This window comes from Volvox carteri, assembly GCF_000143455.1.
Source record: "Volvox carteri f. nagariensis unplaced genomic scaffold VOLCAscaffold_12, whole genome shotgun sequence".
Taxonomy (NCBI): Eukaryota; Viridiplantae; Chlorophyta; class Chlorophyceae; order Chlamydomonadales; family Volvocaceae; genus Volvox; species Volvox carteri.
The window spans coordinates 240,355-260,524 of record NW_003307555.1 but is presented as its reverse complement, the minus strand read 5'-3'; the positions used below and the strand labels follow the sequence as shown (position 1 = coordinate 260,524).

The 20,170-nt window shown below is 53.5% G+C and overlaps 1 protein-coding gene across 1 annotated transcript; it reads left to right on the top strand.

Annotated features, from left to right (window-relative positions):
* The first annotated feature begins 1,557 nt into the window (after positions 1–1,557).
* VOLCADRAFT_73990 (uncharacterized protein) lies at positions 1,558–16,038 on the top strand. The gene is made up of 22 exons (XM_002948975.1): positions 1,558–1,738; positions 1,932–1,995; positions 2,278–2,347; positions 3,043–3,132; positions 3,531–3,612; positions 3,897–3,996; positions 4,430–4,491; positions 4,903–5,041; positions 5,600–5,743; positions 6,066–6,212; positions 7,234–7,321; positions 9,203–9,429; positions 10,046–10,244; positions 10,692–10,784; positions 11,369–11,469; positions 12,137–12,207; positions 12,482–12,598; positions 12,951–13,147; positions 13,436–13,528; positions 14,282–14,385; positions 14,995–15,129; positions 15,627–16,038. Exons 1-22 carry the CDS (start codon positions 1,665–1,667, stop codon positions 15,741–15,743), a joined length of 2,514 nt encoding a protein of 837 aa, XP_002949021.1. The 5' UTR covers positions 1,558–1,664; the 3' UTR covers positions 15,744–16,038.
* The last annotated feature ends 4,132 nt before the right edge of the window (positions 16,039–20,170 follow it).

Genomic DNA, 20,170 nt, shown 5'->3' with positions numbered 1-20,170 from the left:
GCGCAAGACTGGCGGTGACGGGCCCGGTGGCGGCGACGGCACCAGAGCCACCGGCTGGTGGGGGTCTCGGAGCGGTGGAGGCAGGTTGCCCGCGGCGGCGGCGGCGGCGGCGGCGGCGGAGGTAGATGCGGCGGCACGTTCCGGTGAGCGGCGGCGGCGCTGGCAGCAGCAACAGCAGCAGCGCGGCGAGGTGGACCAGGCAACGGCGGCAGATGATTTGAGCAGTGGTGTACGGCAGGAGAGGAGCGATGTTTCGGAGGCGAAGGCGGCGGAACGTGTGTTACAGCCACAGCAGCTGCAAGACCTGGCAGGAGAGTTTTTTTTCGCAGGTGGCGGGCTTTCGTTGGGGGGTAGAGGCGGCGGGGGTAGTAAGGGTAGCGGTGGCAGTGGCGGTGGTTATAGGGGCAGTAGTGAGGATATGGGGTTGTTGGGGAGTATGAGTGCTGCGGATTTTGACAAGGTCGGGTCGGAAGATTTGCCGCCGCCGCCGCCCGCACCGTCGTCGAGGCGGCGCCGCCGGCTCCAGCAACAGCAACAGCCAGAGCAGCAGACGTGACGGCAGCTTGGAGATGTGGCCGCTGTTTCAGGCGAATAGCAGCAATAACAGCGGTTGCCACTGCTGCAGTATGCGTGGTAATTGTGTTTTCGCTTGTTGGGGGGCGATTTGCTGTATCGGACGCTAACGTAGTTGTTGCTGTGAGTGCGTTTGGAGATGATGATGATGATGATGGTGAGGAGGAGTGGCAGTGGTGTTTGCAGATGGAATGTTTCTCTTGCATCATATCACATCACTCATCACATTACATCACAACGCAAAGCGAGTGATACGGAAATGCATTTCAAGTGCATAGTGCGAGGTGAGTTGGTGGTGATTTATGACGATGATGGTCATGGCATTCGACGGGTTAGCTAGGTGGTCGATGAAGTTCGAGGTCCAACGAATTTCACAAAATGCAGGCCAGGTCCACTGTATGTATGTCCTCTCTGAATTGGAGGAGTATGGCACATGTATATTCCTGTTTGGGGTCTTACCACCGGTAAACCTCATAAGAGTGGCCCGAAGTGGCTGAGAAAGCTGTCCATGGAGCCGTTCTTACCTCGAAGGTTTGCGAGGTTATATCCTCATGGTTTGTAGGCGCTGACTACTGCTGCTGCTGCTGCTGGAGGCTCCGCGGCATCAGTCCTTAACAGTTGCTGCTTTCTGTCTCCGCCGCAGGCATGTGTTGGCTTAAGCATAGCTGCCTAACGAATTCGCTTGCTTATGATGGCTCGATTTCATATCCACTCACGCACGGTTGCAGATGGCATGTTTATAGAAGGCAGTGCGGAGTTTGAAGCTAACACGTGCGGCTCGACGAACTGTAATATGTCATGGTCACGCTTGGAATTCACACCTGGCATGAACGGATAAAATTACACGACGCGACATCACACAGCATGAATACGCAAGAACGCTGGACCCGCTGACAGGCATTTCAGGATGTACGGCTGTTTAGCCGGCGGTTAAGCTGGTTAGGGAAAAAACTTCCTGTCCTGGTCGACTTTGCGTGCCAGTATGTGGCTGCTTGCGGTAGTATAAGTGGATTTTGTTCCTTAGCCACCTGGATAAGCGACAGCCGGTTAAGGTCTTATTTCGTGAGTCAGATTGCAGATCTCCAATCAGCATGAGGCCTAGCCAGGTTATCATACCAATAACAGCAGCTGCTGCATCAGCTGTTGTAGGCTTTACATTCGGAAGGTAAGGGGTCCGGAGCCAAAAATTGCATGGCGGTAATCCCAGCGTTTTCCTGCGTCCTGGGTCCAGATATGCGATGCGCGAGTGTATCGGCAACTGAATTGCGGCATGGTCTTTAGGACAACCTGGAGTGGGCACGTAGCGTGCTGCGTTCGACACTTGACTCGAGACAAGTGCGGTTAACCTCACTTTGCAGGCGTGTGGGCGGCGTCAACCTAAAGGGACAACTCAATGGAAACGACAAGCTACTGTCTCGCCAGGTCGGTCGCCAGACCCTGCCTCGCTCCACATCTTCGGACGCCCGCCGAAGAAGACTAGCAGGACATCCCCTTGGCTGACTCCAGCAGAGCCAACTCCTCCCTACAGGGCCTTTCCTGTCACGTCAACCCAATACGCGCACTTCCTGTGCATCCCCCTTACTCCGACAATGCTTTGGCGACTTGACTCCTCGCTTGCGCTCCCCCGACTGAAACCCACAACCCCTTTTTCTCTTCCAATTGTGACCTTCAATCCGTAAAAAACCCAAATCCCTCACTCCACAGGAGCGCTGCTTCGCCACTGCGCTCATCCAGATGGGGTACGGCCACCTGTTCCGTCACTGGCCGCCACCCGGTGCGGCTTGGGGGGATGAGCTTGGGGGGGGGGGAAGAGGTGTAGGGTGTGTGTAAGGGGGGAGCCGGGGTCAGCGCTCTGCAAAAGGGGGTCCCTCCTTTAGTATACCGACCTTGGGTGGGGGGGGGAAGAGCACACGGTGAAGCGGGTGAAGGTGGCCCAGCAAGAGGCGAGGGGGGTCAGTTGCATGTTATGTGGAGAGGGGTAAGGTTGGGTTGTTTCATGTGGCTATGGTGTTCCGGGGCTCCAAGGGAGCGGGCAAGCAAGGCCCAAGAGTAAATGAAGGCCTGGGCCGAAAAGGTGTGGAAGGCCTGCGGAAGCGCTTCCGCGGGACTGATCGTTATATTTGGATCCAGATCCAGATCCAGGAAGTTAGGCACAAGTATTTAGGTTGTGATTGTGGTTACGATTTGTCATCCTTCAGTAATGTGGGAACCTTGTGTGTGCTTGTGTGTTTTACATGAACGTGTGTGTGCATATGTATGTATGTGTATGTGTGTCTGAAGTCGTAATCATGCGCACAAATGGACCTGACAAATGAATGGGGGCCCCCCGTGTACGGGACTTGTAACATCGCGACCCGCCGACCATTCACATTCACGGGGCCATGGGGTTCGTTGGACCCACCATCTCCAAATTTATGATGCATGCGCCGCTTCATTGAGGTCCCGCCCACACGCCTTCCCGCGGCCTAGGTGTACGGGATGGGGAGAAAAGGCGGCTGTTGGCGGCGGCGGCTCAGCGGCTGGAAGGCGTGACGGCCGCCGTGGAGGCAGAGCGCCTAGGTGTGTGTGCGTGTACGCGCGCGCGTGTGTGTGTGTATGTGTGTGGTCGACTAAGGGAGGGTCCCGCACTGATCTCGTTTTGGGCGAGTGTTGGCCGCTGCTGCCCAAGCCTTACCCCTTGATCCTCATCCGTTGCGTCCCTTGTCCACACAGTGTTTTTCCTAGTCCCCCGGGAACTCCATATCTTTCCAGGGGGGGTTGTCCTCCCGTGTGTATGTCCGGGGCCGCTGCTGACGTTGCAAGAGCACCCCGGACGCCGTGCTTCACCCTTTCCTCCCTGCCCCTACCACTGCTGTATTGCCCTTTTTCTATTTTTCATGGAATTGCCCTTCAAGCCAAAACCGTGTCCTTCATCTTCCCCCCTTTGTTTCCTGTGCCTGATTACCCCCTCCTCGCAGCCGCCCTAGCGCCTCCCACTGCCCCCCAGCGACCCAAGCTGCTCCAGACCCACGGTGACGACCGGGAGGACAAGTACTATTGGTGAGTCGGTCGGGTGGGAGAGGAGAACGTGTGTGTATGTGTTTGTGTTGTACGGCAGTGTGAATCAGATTGGGTCGGTAGGATGGTGCGGTGATGTGATGTGATGTGATGTGATGTGATGTGGATACGAATGGGATTCGAATGGGGCTTTGCGAGGTGAGTTGGAGTGGAGTGGAGTGGGTGCGTCAGTGGGCTGGGCGGTGTGTCTGTTAAATAGACGGGTAACCGGAGTCGTACATAGCACGTGGATTCCCTGCTGTCGTGTTCCTTGCCTTGTACAACAGGCTGCGAGACGATGCGCGTAAGGATACTGCCGTACTGTCGTACCTCAAAGCCGAGAATGAGTACACGAAAGGTGTCATGGCAGACACGGAGAAGCTGCAGGTAAGAGGGGTTTGTCACTGTACGGCAGGGATGTCCGTACACTGGGTTTGGGAGCGGGAGGGCGAAATCCCCGACCGTACACCAAAGGGGGGAAGTAGAGGGGTTGAACCAGGGCACTGTAGCGAGACTAGGAAGCCCAAGTGTTCTGCCGGCATGAGGTCGCTGAGCTGGATTCTCAGGTTTCGAGCTCAAATTCGGCCACTCTGATCTTAGGTGACCTCTCGAAGATGGCAGAATAGGCAGTAATGGCATTAGTGGGGTGGGGATGGTATGCGCTGCAGCTGGCGTTGCTTTTATGGGGAATGTACGCCAGGGACTTGCTTCTCACGTACGATTTCCCGCACCCGTCGTGCAAACAGTTGTACGTCTTGTCTATTGCTGCTTCACAATCATGATGACTTTTTTGTATGTCAATGAACCAAACGGCTGACAGGAGGCGCTGTACAAGGAGATGCGGGCTCGGATTAAAGAGGACGACCGGCAGGTGCCGAGCAGGTGAGGTTTAGATCTTCCGTACATGTGATGTCGTACGGATGTACATTAAAAAGAAGATGAGGATGCAGCGTCGTTATGAAAGGTGGGCCGGTGTGCGTCCCTGGCCGTGTTCCCTGAGCCGTACCGGCTGCCGTTGGTAATCGGTTGCATTCCTAACCAACTAAACAACCAACCAGGACGATGTATTGGGGACGTGCGGAGCTAGCCCCACCTCGAGAGCAACACCCTCCACCTCAGCACCGCGGTAGTGGTGTATTAACACTTGTGTTGATGTTGATCTGTCATATGTGCTGCTGTGACTTAGCTGTACACACGCATGCAATGGCTCACTGCTTCTCGGTTTTATCTATCTACTGTTTTGCAAAATCGGCAAACGTCCCCGTGTTGCCGTACTGCGTCCGTACATTTCAGGCACCACGGCTACTTTTATTACACTCGACAGGAGACGGGTCAGCAGTACGGCATTAACTGCCGAAGACGTGTGCCGGCTGCCATGGTGTCGTGTGGGCCCTCGGAGACCGATGACGTGGATGAGAGCGAGCCGGAGCAGGTGCAGGCTATGAAGTTCCCAAGGAGTTGTATGTCTAGGGGGGTGTCCTAAGGGGATTGTTTTAGGGGGGTGTTCTAAGGGGGGTTGTGCGGTTTTGATCCCAAGTTGATCATGTTTTAGGTGCCAATCTTCTTTCGAGGCATCGATGGGGCGGAACCCGTAGGCGGCTTTCTGTGCCTTTCCAAGGGGGTAGCCTGAATAGGACACGGACACGAGTGGACGGGTGGGCGGTGGGTATTGGGTGGGGTGGTGGGTGGGCTTCCTCCCCCCCATCAGTGGGGGCTAACCAACAACACACACGAGGCCAGATTTCCTCGCGTTGATCTGTCCTGCCTAGGAACCGAGCCCCCCTGGAGCCCCCTCGCTCGGCCCTTTAAACCCACCCTCTACACACGAACACACAATCACACGGCCGTCCTCACAACTCCCCTCCTCTTATATCTCGTGGTTCGTCTTTCCCCTCCTCTTATCATGGCATCCCCATGAATTCAACTGAACCTACAAGCCCATTGAAGAAGAAAATACTAAAACGTTTTTTTATTTGAAACTCCGCGGAAGGTTCTACTGGATCAGAATCAGCGCAAGTCCCAACTTGGTGTGGAGTATTACTCTGTGGGCGGCGCTGATGTGTCCCCCGATCAGCGGTTGTATGCCTGGGCGGAGGATACCGTGGGAGGGGAGAAATACACACTGCGTGTCAAGGTGAGGGCCCCGGCTGGTGGGGGGAAGGGTGGGGGAATGGTAGGAATTGGGGAGGAACCATGCCATATGATGACGTTAATGCATGCCGGTATGACGGTTGGGCGAGAATGTGGAGCAAGAATGTCAACGTGGCGTATGTGCGGGGTGTGTGTGGGATGGGGGGGAAAGCGGGGCCCCCCTATGTTCCGACCCCCCGCGCACCCACCCTGCACGCGAAACACCACCTTTCACAACACGCGTTCCCCCAGACGCACGACACTTCTTTTTCCTTGACCGCCTCTTCCAAGTTTACCTCGTATGTCGTGACGTATTTCCTATGTAGGAGCTGTCCACAGGTGCAGAGCTAACCAAGCCCATTCCCGGCATGAGCGGCGACTTCGAGTGGGCCGCCGACAGTGCCACCCTCTTTTACGTCGTCAAGGACCATCTTGATAGGCCGTACAAGGTACGACAGTACGACGGCGGTGCTGTACATGCAGTGAAATGCCGGACATGACTTTCCTCAACGCTAGTTTTGGGTTCTCATGTCAACCTTTGGTGGAGGCGGCAGCGGAGCGCGCGGTGTGATCGACATCTAGGCACATCTTTTCTTACTGTTGCAGCCACCGCTGTCACCGCCGCTGTAGCTCCACGCGTAACGCACGACGCTTGTTGTGGGCTTAGGGTTTCGCGGGCTGTTGTCGAGGCCGAGCGGCGTAAGAAGAAACGCGTGTTTTAATGCGTTACGGGTGACTACGGGGTTCAGTCTGGTGAATCAATGCGTTTTGGGTATTGGAAACTCGATAATTTAATGAGTCGGAATCAATAATATTGTCGCTCCCGCGCTTCCTGCGAAGGGCAGGTCGCGCTCAATTCGAGGGCGGGTTAGGGGGTGTTGGTGGAGAGTACTTGCAAGCGGCGATGCGTGAGGCCCAGCTGGAGAGCCCAGAGAGCCCAGCGGCAGCAGCAGCAGCAGCAACCTGAGCGGGTGGTACTGCCGCTGTTGCCTAGTTACGCGGGTTTTTATTTGCCGTGTTTCCTTGTGTCGTTTTCAGGTGCTACGACACCGGATTGGCGCAGCAGCAGGAGAGGTGGGCGAGTGGGGTCGGTCAATACGGGGGGTGAGGGGGTTCCCAGGTCTCTGTACAGCGACATGATGCGACACTTGTTGGACGTCCCAAATGGTGGGGTGTTGCAGGGGGAGCTTGTGTTGGCGCTGGCTACGTATTGGTCCCAACCCCTCTTTTCCGTGCTGATAGACATCCATACATACATACATACATACATACATACATACATACATACATACATACATACATACATACATACATACATACATACATACACACGCAAGTGCACAGGCACATACATGCAGCTCAGTTCTCCTACACATGTGTAAAAGAGAGAGAGTGTGTGTGTGTGAGCAACTGTCGTGTGTGTTTGCATTGTAGCATGTAATCCTTTCTTTCCCCCCTCCCCGCCTCACCCCCCTTCCCCCTATCCCCTGTCAGGATGTGGTGGTGTACGAGGAGACGGACGAGGCCTTCTACGTGCACGTGTACAAGGGCCGCTCGGAGCGAGTCATCTACATCTCCTCAAGTAGGGGAAATGTGATTGGGGGCGTGTGTATGTATGTGTGTATGTATGTATATGTTTGATGGGCCACCCTGTTGAAGCTCTTGAGAGGTTGGTGCTGGAAGGTGTGGAGTGTGGTAGTGGGGCGGAGTTGGGGGAAGTCACGAGAAAACACATTATTACCGACACGCACACTCACCCGTACATGAACTATTACACATACATACGTACGTACCTGCGCACATACGTGCATACATATGCATAAATATGGACGCACACAGGCATACTTTTCGCTTCTGCCATTATCGCATCCCGCTTGTTGTCTCCTCGCGGAAAACACACACACACACACACACACACACACGCACACACGCACACACACACGCACACATACACACACACACACACACACACGCACACACGCACACACACACGCACACATACACACACACACAGACACGTCGCTGGACTACGGAGCCTGCATTGGTTACGTTATTCGAATACGCATTTGGGTCTTTTCCCGTGTCGCGGCTCAGATCTTACACACAAACCTTGGCCGGGGCCTTGGTAACCACTGCGCTCTCTTTCCTCCTGACAAAAGGGGGAAACGCGGGGGGAGGGCACGCCCTCGGTCGAGCAGGCGGGGAAAGTGGCCCCTCTCGCGCATCTCTCCCGTCCGCGGGAGATAAAAGAGCTTAGGCGGTCTTTCCGTTGGGGCTGGGCAGCAGTCCCTGGCCGGTGTCAGGCCCGGTCAGATAGATATTTGTAACGTGTACACATACACGCACACACACGCGAGCGTGCGCGTTATCGCTCGGCCCCGCCCTCCCCCCCCCTCCCACTCTTCCTTCTCTTCCTACCAACTCCCTCTCCTCCCTTGGGCTTTTCTTTTTCGTTTGCGTTCTTTCCAACCCACTTCTCCATTTCTACCTTCTTTGCATTCTGCCGGCGTACACGCCGTCCAATGCGTCATCCCGTCCAATGCGTCATCCCGTCCAATGCGTCATTAGGTCATCTCGTACGACACCTTCTGTGTCGTCCTGCGCCGCCTTTGCTATTGTTTTTTAGTTCCTGCGTTTTCTTCCGTTTTCATATAGGTTCTTTAGGGCGTTCTCGTTTCCAGCTTCCCCGGTCAGCAAGTTTAATACTCCTTTTCAGCAGCATTTGCATGCGTTTTTGTATTTTTCTTTCGCTGCTCACAACTCTCCCACCTCTCTGCCTTGCATGTGCCTTTGCCCGCTGCTCCTGCTGCCTGGCCAGGTGAGTCCAAAGGGTGGTTCGAGCTTCTTTGGTTTTTCGCGTTGGCGTCGGTCGGCTAGCCGGAATAGAATAGTCGGGTCGGTCGGGTCGGTCGCGCGTTTTAGTTTTTGGGGGGTTGGGAGGAGCACTTGCATACCGACAGCCTTTCAGCATCAGCAAATCAGCTATTTCTCCAGGCCAGCAACTTTATACCACCTTTACGACAGCACTATTTTACTACGCTTCCGCCGCTTTCACTACTACTTCTTTACGGATTGGCAATACTATTCCGCTTTTTTAGTTCTGGCGGTTTAGGTACGTAGTTTTCCCGACATCTTCTCCACTTCGTCATCCCGAGGTCACGGTCGCCACGGACGCCTTTCGGTCAGTTCTACGTTTGTTACTCTCTTGCCCTGGCAGCAGCTTCAATCGTGTGTGGTTCGTCTTTCCCCCCCCTCCCACCCCGACAACCCCGACAACCCCCCACAGGCTCCGCGGTGACCAGTGAGACCCGCTACATCCTGGCCGACCAGCCGGACAGCGACTTCCGCGTTGTGTTGCCCCGGGTGCAGGTACGGCTTGGGGGGCAAGGGGGAGGGGAAGAGACAGGGGGGCCAGGTGCATGTGTTTTAATGATATGAGCCACGAGACACACCAAACCACTAGTTCACCCATCCTGCAATTTCCATGGGCATCTTTTCTTTTGTCGCCTGTCCAGCCAACTGTTTGCCCTCATCCCCGCCCGTCTACCTCTGCCGTACAAAACTGCCGTACAGGATACGGAGTACAGCGTTACGGATCGTGGTGATTGGCTTTACATGACGGTTCGTGACAAGTCCCGACCAAACAGCGAGCTGTTGGTGGCTCCGTTGCATAACCCGGCAGCAGGAGAGGTGGGTAGGGATGAGGGGGTGAACAGTTGTGTATTCGTTTACGTGTATGTGTGTTGATGTATGTATGTCATCCACGGGACTGGTCTCCACTTCGCTAATTACTTCATCTCCACATCTTCTTCCTTCCACTCCCAAAACGTACATGCATGCATGCATCCATCCACCCATCTATCCATGCATGCATCGCGGCCCACAGTGTAACCTCAGTCAGTCAGCCATACATACATACGTACGTACATGCACTAGATTAGGCACTACTGGTAAGGCACGACCATTGCCCCTGGGAATCCCCGTGATCGAGACCTGTCAGGGTCGATTATCCTTCTGATGGTGGAAGGTAAAGTGCCCTAGTTGATGGACGGTGGTGACCTGGGATAAAGTTTACCTGCGAGCCGACCAGGAATGGAGTGTTGCTGTCGACCGGCAGATTCCGTTGGATGCTGGTGGTGGGTGCGGAACCTGAGCGATCCACTGAGAAGTTGACTAGGGTGACTGGATGAGGGTGCCCCGAAATACCGGGGAAGGGTACAGGGTTTCGCCGGGTAGCTGCCACGGGTGAAGATATACCCCTCTGTTCCACACATCATCATACACAGACGCGTACACACACACGCAGGTCCTCATCCCCCATAGTCGGGATGTGAAGCTGGATGGGGTGTCAATGGGGGAGCGCTACGTGGTGGTTTCGGAGCGGAGCGGTGGCCTGCAGCGCGCGCGTGTGTACGAGCTGCCGGAGAAGCTGGGGCGGCCCGTGGGTCATTTGGTTGGCGGGGAGGAGATCAAGTTTGAGGAGCCCGCATACAGCTTGGGCGCTTGTAAGTTTAGGGAGGAAATCGAGCAGGAGGGGGGTTGCAGGGGGCGGCGGGCGGGGAAAAAATGGAGGGGAGAGGAGCGACCGAAGCGAAACGAAAACATCGCGTAAAACGCCTGCCTAGATGCGATCCGGATTTTGAGTTTTAAAACTGAATCTCTGGCAGCGGGATCTACCCCTGTACGACAGCCTTTCATTTGGTTTCTTGATGCAGTCAGCTAGGACGGCGGAGGGACCCTAGGCCGCGGTACGAGAACTGCCGTACAGTGGACAGCGTTGTGATCAAACCCAAACTCAAACAAATATGAACTCCCTCTCCCATTATTCATATCCTCCCATCCAATCGTTCTATCCTCCCCACCGTCCCTCTCTCTCTCTCTCCTCCACCTACCCTCTGAAGCCATTTTCACATGTCAAAACACGCCCCACCCACGTCACCGCTACCTCCCAGACCTGACCGGCGATTTCAACTCGCCAATTGTACGGATGTCGTACACAAGTCTTACGACGCCTTCCACCATCATTGACATGCACGTTGGCACAGGTGACTAAACACCCCGACCTGAGGGGAGAGCGGGTGTGGGAGTGGGAACGGGAGTGTAGGCTATAGTGGGTGGGGTATGGATGTGTGCGCAAGGTGTGGTCAGCAGAGAACCTCCTCCGCTTTCATTTCATTCCCCCCTTGCCCTCTTTTCCTTGGTTGATATGGAGCCTGCTGGGCGCGTTGCGTTGCGTTGGGTTGCGTTGGGTTGGGCGGCGTGCGAGTAAGGGATTAAGGGGAATACCTGGATTCTCCTTCCGCGAATACGTACGAATACGTACAGGGGGAAGAGAAGGGAGTGGGCGATGTGATGCAACAACATAACACCCACCTGCTGCCGCTGCTGCTGCTGGTGGTGTTACCTTTTGACGGTCGATCCCAAAGGCGGGATGAGGGTCGACCCCGCGTTTCCCTAAAACCCTAAATCGATCTGGTCTGAACGAACTTCGCAGACGTGCCCGGAGTTGGACACACATATGAAGCATGCATGCATGCAGTGTATACATATATGCCGCCACGGGAGGTCGTCACTGTAGTAGAAGTGAATAACCTCTCCCCGCCGGCTTTGCCCCTGTTGACCTTGCAAGGCAAGCGCTGCGTGAAGAAGGTGGCACCGGTACTGGGCGGCTTCGACCAGTCGCGTTACGTGACGGAGAGGCTGTGGGCCACAGCCCCCGACGGTGTAAAGGTGTGTGTGTGTGTGATATGGCTAAAAAAGTGGTGTTCTCTGTTGTTACCATGTCACTAGTGTGTTTAGTTAGGCCAACGAGACCATCCACCCGTCTTTGTCGTAGTTGAAGCTAGACGCCATGAGTGTCGTCGTTTTGTTTGCGGTCTAGAACCCTCCCGTTCGAACCCTCTCGCCCCTTTTGGGTGATTGCCATATAGCTGAAGTACGACGCAGGAAAGCGTCGATAGGAGGAGGTTCCTTGGCCCCTTCCTTGGCGCCCGTTCGCGTGGGACCATTTTCCAACCCCCCGATGATCCCGACCCCGACCCCGACCTCGACCGTGCTGTCAGCTCAACCATATTCGCACCGATGCGTGTGCATGTTTTCACTAATGGTGCCCTGACGTCGGCATTACCCTATTTCCGTCTCCTATACTCTACTTTTTTTGTTCCCATTTTAATATTAATAAATATTATTAATAGTAATATAATTTAACATGTAAATTTTAATGGTTGTCGTAATATTTTACTTATTGCGTATTCAATATAAGGATAAATAAAATAGTACTGGTTTCCCGCCTGGTGGCCTTTGCACCTCTCGCCGCCATGACACCATCATTCCCCTAAATCTCTATCCTGTGTGTCTTCCTCCTTACCCCCCCTTCCGACGATCATTCCAACCTCAGGTGCCCATCAGTTTGGTGTATCGCACAGGTCTGGTTAAGCTGGATGGAAGTGATCCCCTTTTGTTGAACGGGTAGGTACGGTGCAGTACATTGTTGTACAGTTCGGGGGTCACCCAACCTGTATGTTATACCTTCACGCACAAACACGCATGCGGCTGACACTTATGTGAAGTGCATGTCGTGCCTTCCATGCATGGATGTGAGGCCGCTGCATTCCGCAGTCTGCGTCTGTTAGTACAATTTTTGGGAAATCTGGGAGAAATGCTCCGCCATTGGTTACTGCCTGTTTGCCGTACGTTGCCGTGCGTGTAATATGTGGTGTTACTGTCCCTGTTCTGTATGAAGGTATGGATCGTACGAGATTTCCAATGACCCGTACTTCTCTAGCTCCCGGCTTTCGTTGCTGGACCGGGGATTCATTTTCGCCATCGCCCACATCCGCGGTGGGGGAGAGATGGGCCGGTGAGAGGCGTGCTGTGTGTTTTGCGTGTCCCTGCATGTGCACATGCGATGTCAAGGGAAGGTGTCAACTGCTATCTGCATGTTAGATTTATGTGGGTTTAAATGGATGGATGCCTGTAATAAGCTGGATGCGTGTGAGCCACCCAACTAACACCAAAGAGTAACCAGCTCAGAACTCAAAAGGCCCGAAATGGGCCGAATATCAACATGATAGAGTTTTTTATTCGGGACACGTGCATGTTTGTGGTTTCCATGGTTTTCTCCCTCCTCTCCGGTTCCTCTCATGATGCACCCACCATCACTGCGGCCATATGCTATGACCATCATCGCTATCCCCCAAATTTCATCTCAGCTATTGGTACGAGGACGGCAAGCTGCAGAAGAAGACCAACACCTTCACGGACTTCATTACAGCAGCGGAACATCTGGTTTTGGAGCGGCGGCTGGTGGCCCCTTCCCGGCTGTGCATCGAGGGTCGCTCCGCAGGCGGCATGTTGATGGGGGCGGTGCTGAACATGCGACCTGACCTCTTCCATGCAGCCATAATCGGTGCGACGTATACATACAGACACACATACAATATGCCAATTAGGATAACCATCCAATTGCTTCGCTTTTAATATTTTAATATATAAACGACGCTTCACATTCTCTACTATTCTCTATTATTCTGTAGCCCAACCGCTGTCGGCATCCTTCTTTTCTGCGTCTTCGCAACCCAATTCACATCGCCGTCTGCATCCCCAGATCTGGGTCGGGGTGTTCCTCCTGCCTAGTAACCCCTGTTTTCCCCTCTCTATATTATTCCTGGCCCCCCGGCCTCCCTTATCCTTCCAGGTGTTGGTTTTGTGGACTGCCTAACCACCATGCTGGATGAGACTATCCCCCTGACCATTATCGAGCGTGAGGAGTGGGGAGATCCAGCGGCAGGTGGGTATGTGGGTTTTTGGTGTGTGCCTGTGTGCCTGTGTGTGTATCTGTTGTCATATCGATCCGGACCTGACGCTGGACAGGGGCACCTAACCGTATACCCCAACGGGAACGATCGCCGAAGTACTCCATTCTTGGCGGGGCGTTTGATCGGTCAGAATCCTAACCGTTCTCCCTTAGCAACGCAAGGCGCCATCACCTGTTCGAATCCTCTAGCCAGCTACATACACCAGCTAGGTGCCGATCAACCTCTGTTCCACGGAGCGCATTCTCTACAGCTGCGCGATCTCCCAATGCACTTGTACCGGTGCCAATCAATCGCCACCCTGTCCTTGTGAATTCTGCCGGCGCCCGTGGGCCCCCGTGGGTCAAGCAGCATTCGTCACCCCGCTCTATATCACCCGGGGAAGAGCGCTGGGACCCGGACTCAAAGTCGAACATCAATTAAAAAGCCTAGGTACTCACTCTGAGATTTAAACTCCATACTTGCAATTATTTAGTCCCGTGCTCTACCAACTTGAGCTTCGCCGATATGTAAGTTTATGTATATGTGCAGGTTTGCAGCCTTGCTTACCCCTATTTTATATTCATTCAGTGATTCCGTTAGTTTCTTTGCTCTATCTTGGCATGAGCCTCTACCTTTATCCATGAAGGCCTTCAGGCACCCAATGTGTCTTTGATGTTTTTCGTCAGTTCCCTCCTTTACTTTTACATCACATGCATACTGCCGTACGGCCCTCAACATGCATGCAGACCCTGCTGTGTATGCCTACATGAAGACGTACTCCCCGGTAGACAATGTGAAGAAGCAGGCCTACCCGCACATCCTGGCTGTGGCTGGGCTTCATGACCCACGGGTCGGTTTTGGAAGGCGGTCGACGCATGCAGGCAGCAGTGAAGGAGTGTTGCAACGCACTTAGCAGTTCCCTCCAACATACACCCCTTGCTTCGTGCACGTGCACCAGTCTATGATGTCCTCACGTATTTACCCACCTATATATCTGTCACCTGGAATCCTGCCTGTTATCATGGCCCTCAACCATTCTGCACGGTGCACATCCTAACCCCAGTTACAATGAGTGAACATGCATATAGCGGCCAGTGCCTGCTGGTGTAATACTACTGGACTACTGGGAATGGATAGAGGGGCGCTTATCACCTTGCGGGCCCGTTTTGCCGATTCGTCATTCCTCTGCTGCCTTCATTCCTCATACACATGCAGCCCGTCCACCGCCACCTCTTAGCTCTTGCCCTTCCGGATACATGGGGCCCCCGGCTTTGACGGACCCTCCGCACTGTAGCTGTAATGAATGTTTGGATGTATGTTTGTTTGATGTAGATCACACTGTGGGCCGTGATGGCTGAAGCCGAAACAGTGCAAGGGTCGGGCTTGTGCACAGCACAAGTCGGTTAGTCTGTATGTATAGGTCGTATCGGTTAGTGTGTATGTATGTTTGTATGTATAGGTAGGCTACTGGGAGCCTGCCAAGTTTGTGGCCAAGCTACGGGAGCACAAGACGGACTCCAATTTGCTACTGCTCAAGACGGAGATGGGTGCAGGGCACTTTAGCGTGACAGGGCGCTTCGAGAAGCTGAAGGAGGTACGCGTGTGTGTATTCGCCACATCACATCATCGCAGCACTGCTCCATGGCCTGATGACCGTGTTCCAGGCATCCGAGCCAGTTTGTGCGTCTATCATTTTCTGCCTATCGGTCCTTCCATGAACAGAATCTTTGCAGTCTACCTTGATCGCATTCATGATAACCAATCAAACGAGTCATGAACGTGATCAAGGTTTCGATCCTTACCATACACAATACAGAAATGTAGTAGCTGGTCACCGATGCAGGCAGCAGATAGATGTCCTGATATGCTAAAACATGAGTGATGGTGTGCGTGTGTGTATGTATGTATGTGTGTATGTATGTATGTTGTGTAGCATTTACTGCACCAGTGTACATTTGTGGGTGTATCTGAAAGCCATGTTCACCATTTTGTTTGTGACCATCCTTTCTAGTGCTCTACCTAAGCACAGGTTTTACTTGTTACTCATGTTTTGGCCTCAACTTGTCTTCCTTATCCCTTACCTCGAAACAGGTTGCCTTCGAGTACGCCTTCCTGCTCAAGACGCTTGGCCTGCTGGATGTACCACTGGCGGGATCATCAGAGCCAGGGGCAGTGGCGTCACCAGCTGGCGGTGATAAGCTGGAGTAATGTGGAGGGTGCCAAAGAGCAGGTGGTTAGGTGGTTAGGAGATGTACAGTCAGCTAGCAGTCTAAATAGATAGCTTGGGTCCCGAATAGGAAAGCACAAAATAAAAGGAGGGCATGAATCCTGCCTGCTCTACATTACACGAGTGAGGAGCAACAATATTGCAGTACTCTGGTTGCAAAATCACTAGTGATGCACGCAGGTCGGTAGGAGCGGTGCAGGTGGTACTGATACTAAGAGTGGAATGCATGTGAGCGAGCGACTTGCCAATGGACAAAATATAATGATTGTCAGGCGGCGTTGCCTTGCTTTTCATGGGTTTAGTTAAACCATCCTTCGTTAACATGATGTTCATATACAGCCTCTCCCGTGGGCTTGTTGATGTTAGTATTATGACAGGGTGTGAGGCTTCTGGGCCAATTGAAGACATTTGGATGTCATATCTAGGATTGTACAACATACAGCGCCATCCACCATTCATCTCAGCAGCTAGCCACTCCACTCCACTCCACTCCAACTCACCTCGCAAAGCCCCATTCAAATCCCATTCGTATCCACATCATGACACATCACATCACATCACCGCACCACCCTACCGACCCAATCTGAGTCACACTGCCGTACAACACAAACACATACACACACGTTCTCCTCTCCCACCCGACCGACTCACCAATAGTACTTGTCCTCCCGGTCGTCACCATGGGTCTGCAGCAGCTTGGGTCGCTGGGGGGCAGTGGGAGGCGCTAGGGCGGCTGCGAGGAGGGGGTAATCAGGCACAGGAAACAAAGGGGGGAAGGCTTTTAGCACATTAGGAGCAATCGAAAGGAAAAGAGATAAGATTCCCATACTGTTGAAGGCGCGCGGCGGGGATTGTATTGACCTTGCTGAGACAGAAATAACACCAACGCCCTGGAACGATTGAGTCATGCAGTAAGGTCGCTGTATGGCCACAAGCACTGGGCATTAGTGAAAGGGATTCATCAAAGAACGACCATCACGTTCAACACGTCGTTCCATCCCTTTGCCACAATGATGTTGTACTGGGTTAACGATCAATTGGCGGTGGAAGGAGGCCACCGTATGGCATCCGAGCTGGCTCACAGCATGCACACGACCCCACGACCCAACACGGCACCACGGCCCTCACCAGGTTACGCCCCTGTATTGCATTCCGCCTGCCAGCCTGTACGTGCAACACAGCGCATGGCGTACAGGCCAACCAAGCCATACCAAAGTTGTAGTGAAGACTGGAGTCGCAGGCTCCCATTCCCATGCCTCCACTCCCGGGCTCCCAGGTTCCCATGCTTCCAGGCACACAGGTTCTCAGGCTCCCAGGCTCCCAGACCCGATATGGTGGAAGAGGATAAGGTGGGGGCACGGGGTACAGAAAATTCGGGTACACGGACATGGATAAAGTAACCCACCCAAGCATGTTCATGGCTATTTATTGTGTGTGTGTGTGTGTGTGTGTGTGCATGCGTGTGTGAGTGCATGCGTGTGTGTGTGTGCGTGCGTGTGTGCGTGTGTCCTCCGCTGCTTAAAAAAAGACATTAGCTGCCCGCCTTAACGAACCAACAGATTCCAAGTTGTGACCACGGCAAACAGGAACTGACTGACTGGATTGCTTGATTAAGGCTGTGGGGTATTGGAAGATCTGTTGTGTACGACACGGGATATGCCAAGGGAAGCCGGTCGAACGATGCATGCATCCACGCAGCCTTCACGGCTGGTGAAAGCTGTGCCCACTGCTGCCTGATGGGCTTTACCACGTGGTTGGCCACCTCTTGTTTCCCCAGCTCCGGATGGGCTGCCACGACCTGCTTCTCCAGGGTAAACCTAAACCTAGCCTGAGCTGCCTCATCATGCAGCGATTTCCCGAATAACAAGTACCCGGTAACACCACGCCCATCCTTCCTGCTGTTGCTCCCCCCTGCACCACACGCTCACTACCATTCTCAGCACTAAGACCTACAGCAGCTCCAGAAGTGCACGCCCTCCACTGGGCTTTAGGTGGTGGGAAGACATTTCATCATCACTGCTTGCACCGCTGCCATCACTGTCGTCAGCACCACCGTCACCACAGCCGTCGCCACCACCACCATCACCACCACCACCGTCACCACCACTGTCACCACCGTCACCACCACCGTCACCACACCATCACCACCACCACGGTCACCATCACCACCGTCACCACCACCGTCACCACCACCACCGTCATCACCACCACCGTCACCACCACCGTCACCACCACCGTCGCCACCACCGTCACAACCACCGTCACCACCACCGTCACCATCACTGCCACCACCACCACCGTCACCACCACCATCATCAACACCACATCAACACCACTGTCACCTAGGGGTGGAAACATACGGATTACAGTTTTACGGTTTACAGTTTACGGTTACAGTAAATTAGGGTCGCCCCAAAATTTGGCCGTAAAATTATGGTGTCACGGTGTAACGTAATTTAGGGTAGTATTTCTGTCTAAATTTCCGTCGGACCGTAGAATTGCTCTCCTGACGTGCTCCCAGACCGCCGAAGTCCTCACCAAAACTCGTGAATCAATGCGCGTTGCTTGTTACCGTTGCCGTCAATGTTGTTGCTATTAGTCAAATTTTGGTCATTAGGGACCTGCAGCCGGGGCCTTTAAGCCGAATTTCGGCTGCGGGTACTGTTTTACCGTCGCAATTTACGGTCCAAAATGTCTATAAATTTCCACCCCTACGGTCACCACCACCACCACCATGGTGGCAAATGGTGGCAAATGGTGGCAAATGGTGGTGGTGCCACCACCGTCACCCCTTCAAGGAGCGGATGACCCTGTCGCTAGCCCTGCCTTGGACGGCTCTGTGAATGGTGCTGCGCTTGACCCTCCCAATGGCCCTCCCAATGGCCACGCCGCGAACGGTGCCGTGGACGCCGTTGGTGTCGCAAACGGTACTGTGAAAGGCGCTGCTCCTACCAAAGCCCCTGCCAATGGCCCCGCTGCAAGTCTAAATAGCCATCCGCATCCGTGCGTCCACGGCGACAGCTGCCTGCGACTTGGACCACACAGCCATGGGCGACCCAGGTGGAGACCTCAGGCCCCAAACCGCCAGATAAATATGTTTCCTAGATCTGATTTATTAGCTAACTGCTAGTTTTATCTTGCATGAAATGCAAAATGCATTCGCTGGCGCCAACGTAGCCCCCAGTACTGTGCATTGCGTTACATTTTCCATAAAACTTTTATGTACTTTTCAATTTACCATATGCTCAGCAAATTGCTAGGGAAATGGGCTCATCTGGACGCGCCGCGCTGCCGGCTTGCGCACGAGATCTCTGCGCGCGCTCCATGCCCGCGCGCGCGGAGAGCACCAGGATTCACAACAATGATATGTCGTTTGCTTCGCACAAGAATATGTTGGTATGTGTGGATATGTGTGTTGCTGAAGGGGCACGGGGCCTTTGCACCATCTGGGGAGCTTTTACCACACTGAAGTCAAGCCACCCCTTGTGATCAACGATCCTCCTGTCCTTCCACGAAATGGTGATTCGCACGTAGCACAACGCTACCATATGCATGTGTACGCAAGCATGTTCACGACTGTAACTCTTCCACAAGCATGAAACACCTGGAGGACACAGCGAGTGACCGACACAAAACGCTCATGAGGGCATGGTACGAAATTGAAGTACGGAGGGTTTATGTCTGCATTTACAACATTTCCGGAAGACGTGGCGGCTGTGATGTCATCTACTTTTTCCAACACGTACATAATGCCCAAATACCAGCCGCAGTCATTGCTCGAACTATTTCCCATTCCAGAGCTACAACCGCGAAGTGTAGCAGATCTATAATTGTCAACTCTTTTTAGTTCAGCATTTCACAGGGGGAGAAAGTCCTCCCGTCTTCGGTATAGAAAAATCATGTCATATCCAAACACTCCGTCAGAGCCCTCTATGGCTGTATCGCCAGTATCGTCAGTTTCTTCATCGGAAATACCATCAACGCCAGCTGGAGCGTGGTATTTAGTTTCTCCTCCCGCATAGACGTGTGCCAAGCATGTGGTGTTTTTTGGTCAGGAATGATGCTTTTCATCTAAGTGATTTGTATGATTTGCAGTGAAAATCCTGTGAAGGTTTCTTCCGACGGTCGTGGTCCCACGGGACCAGCACCGAGCGCAAAGACTGCCGCTGGACCCAGCTCCAGCAAAGGACAACAGGTATGGTTCAATACTGAATTGACTAGTGTAACTTCAGTAAAGTAAAATTAGTAAATTAATTTTACACTAGAAAATCTCCGTATTGTTAATAGATTCTAGTTTACTAAAATTATGCCCAGACAGCCCACATCCTGAAAATTCTTACAATACAATTTGTGTGATACTTATTTCCCGTTTTTTTATGTAGGTTGATATTACAGAGCGTATGAAGGT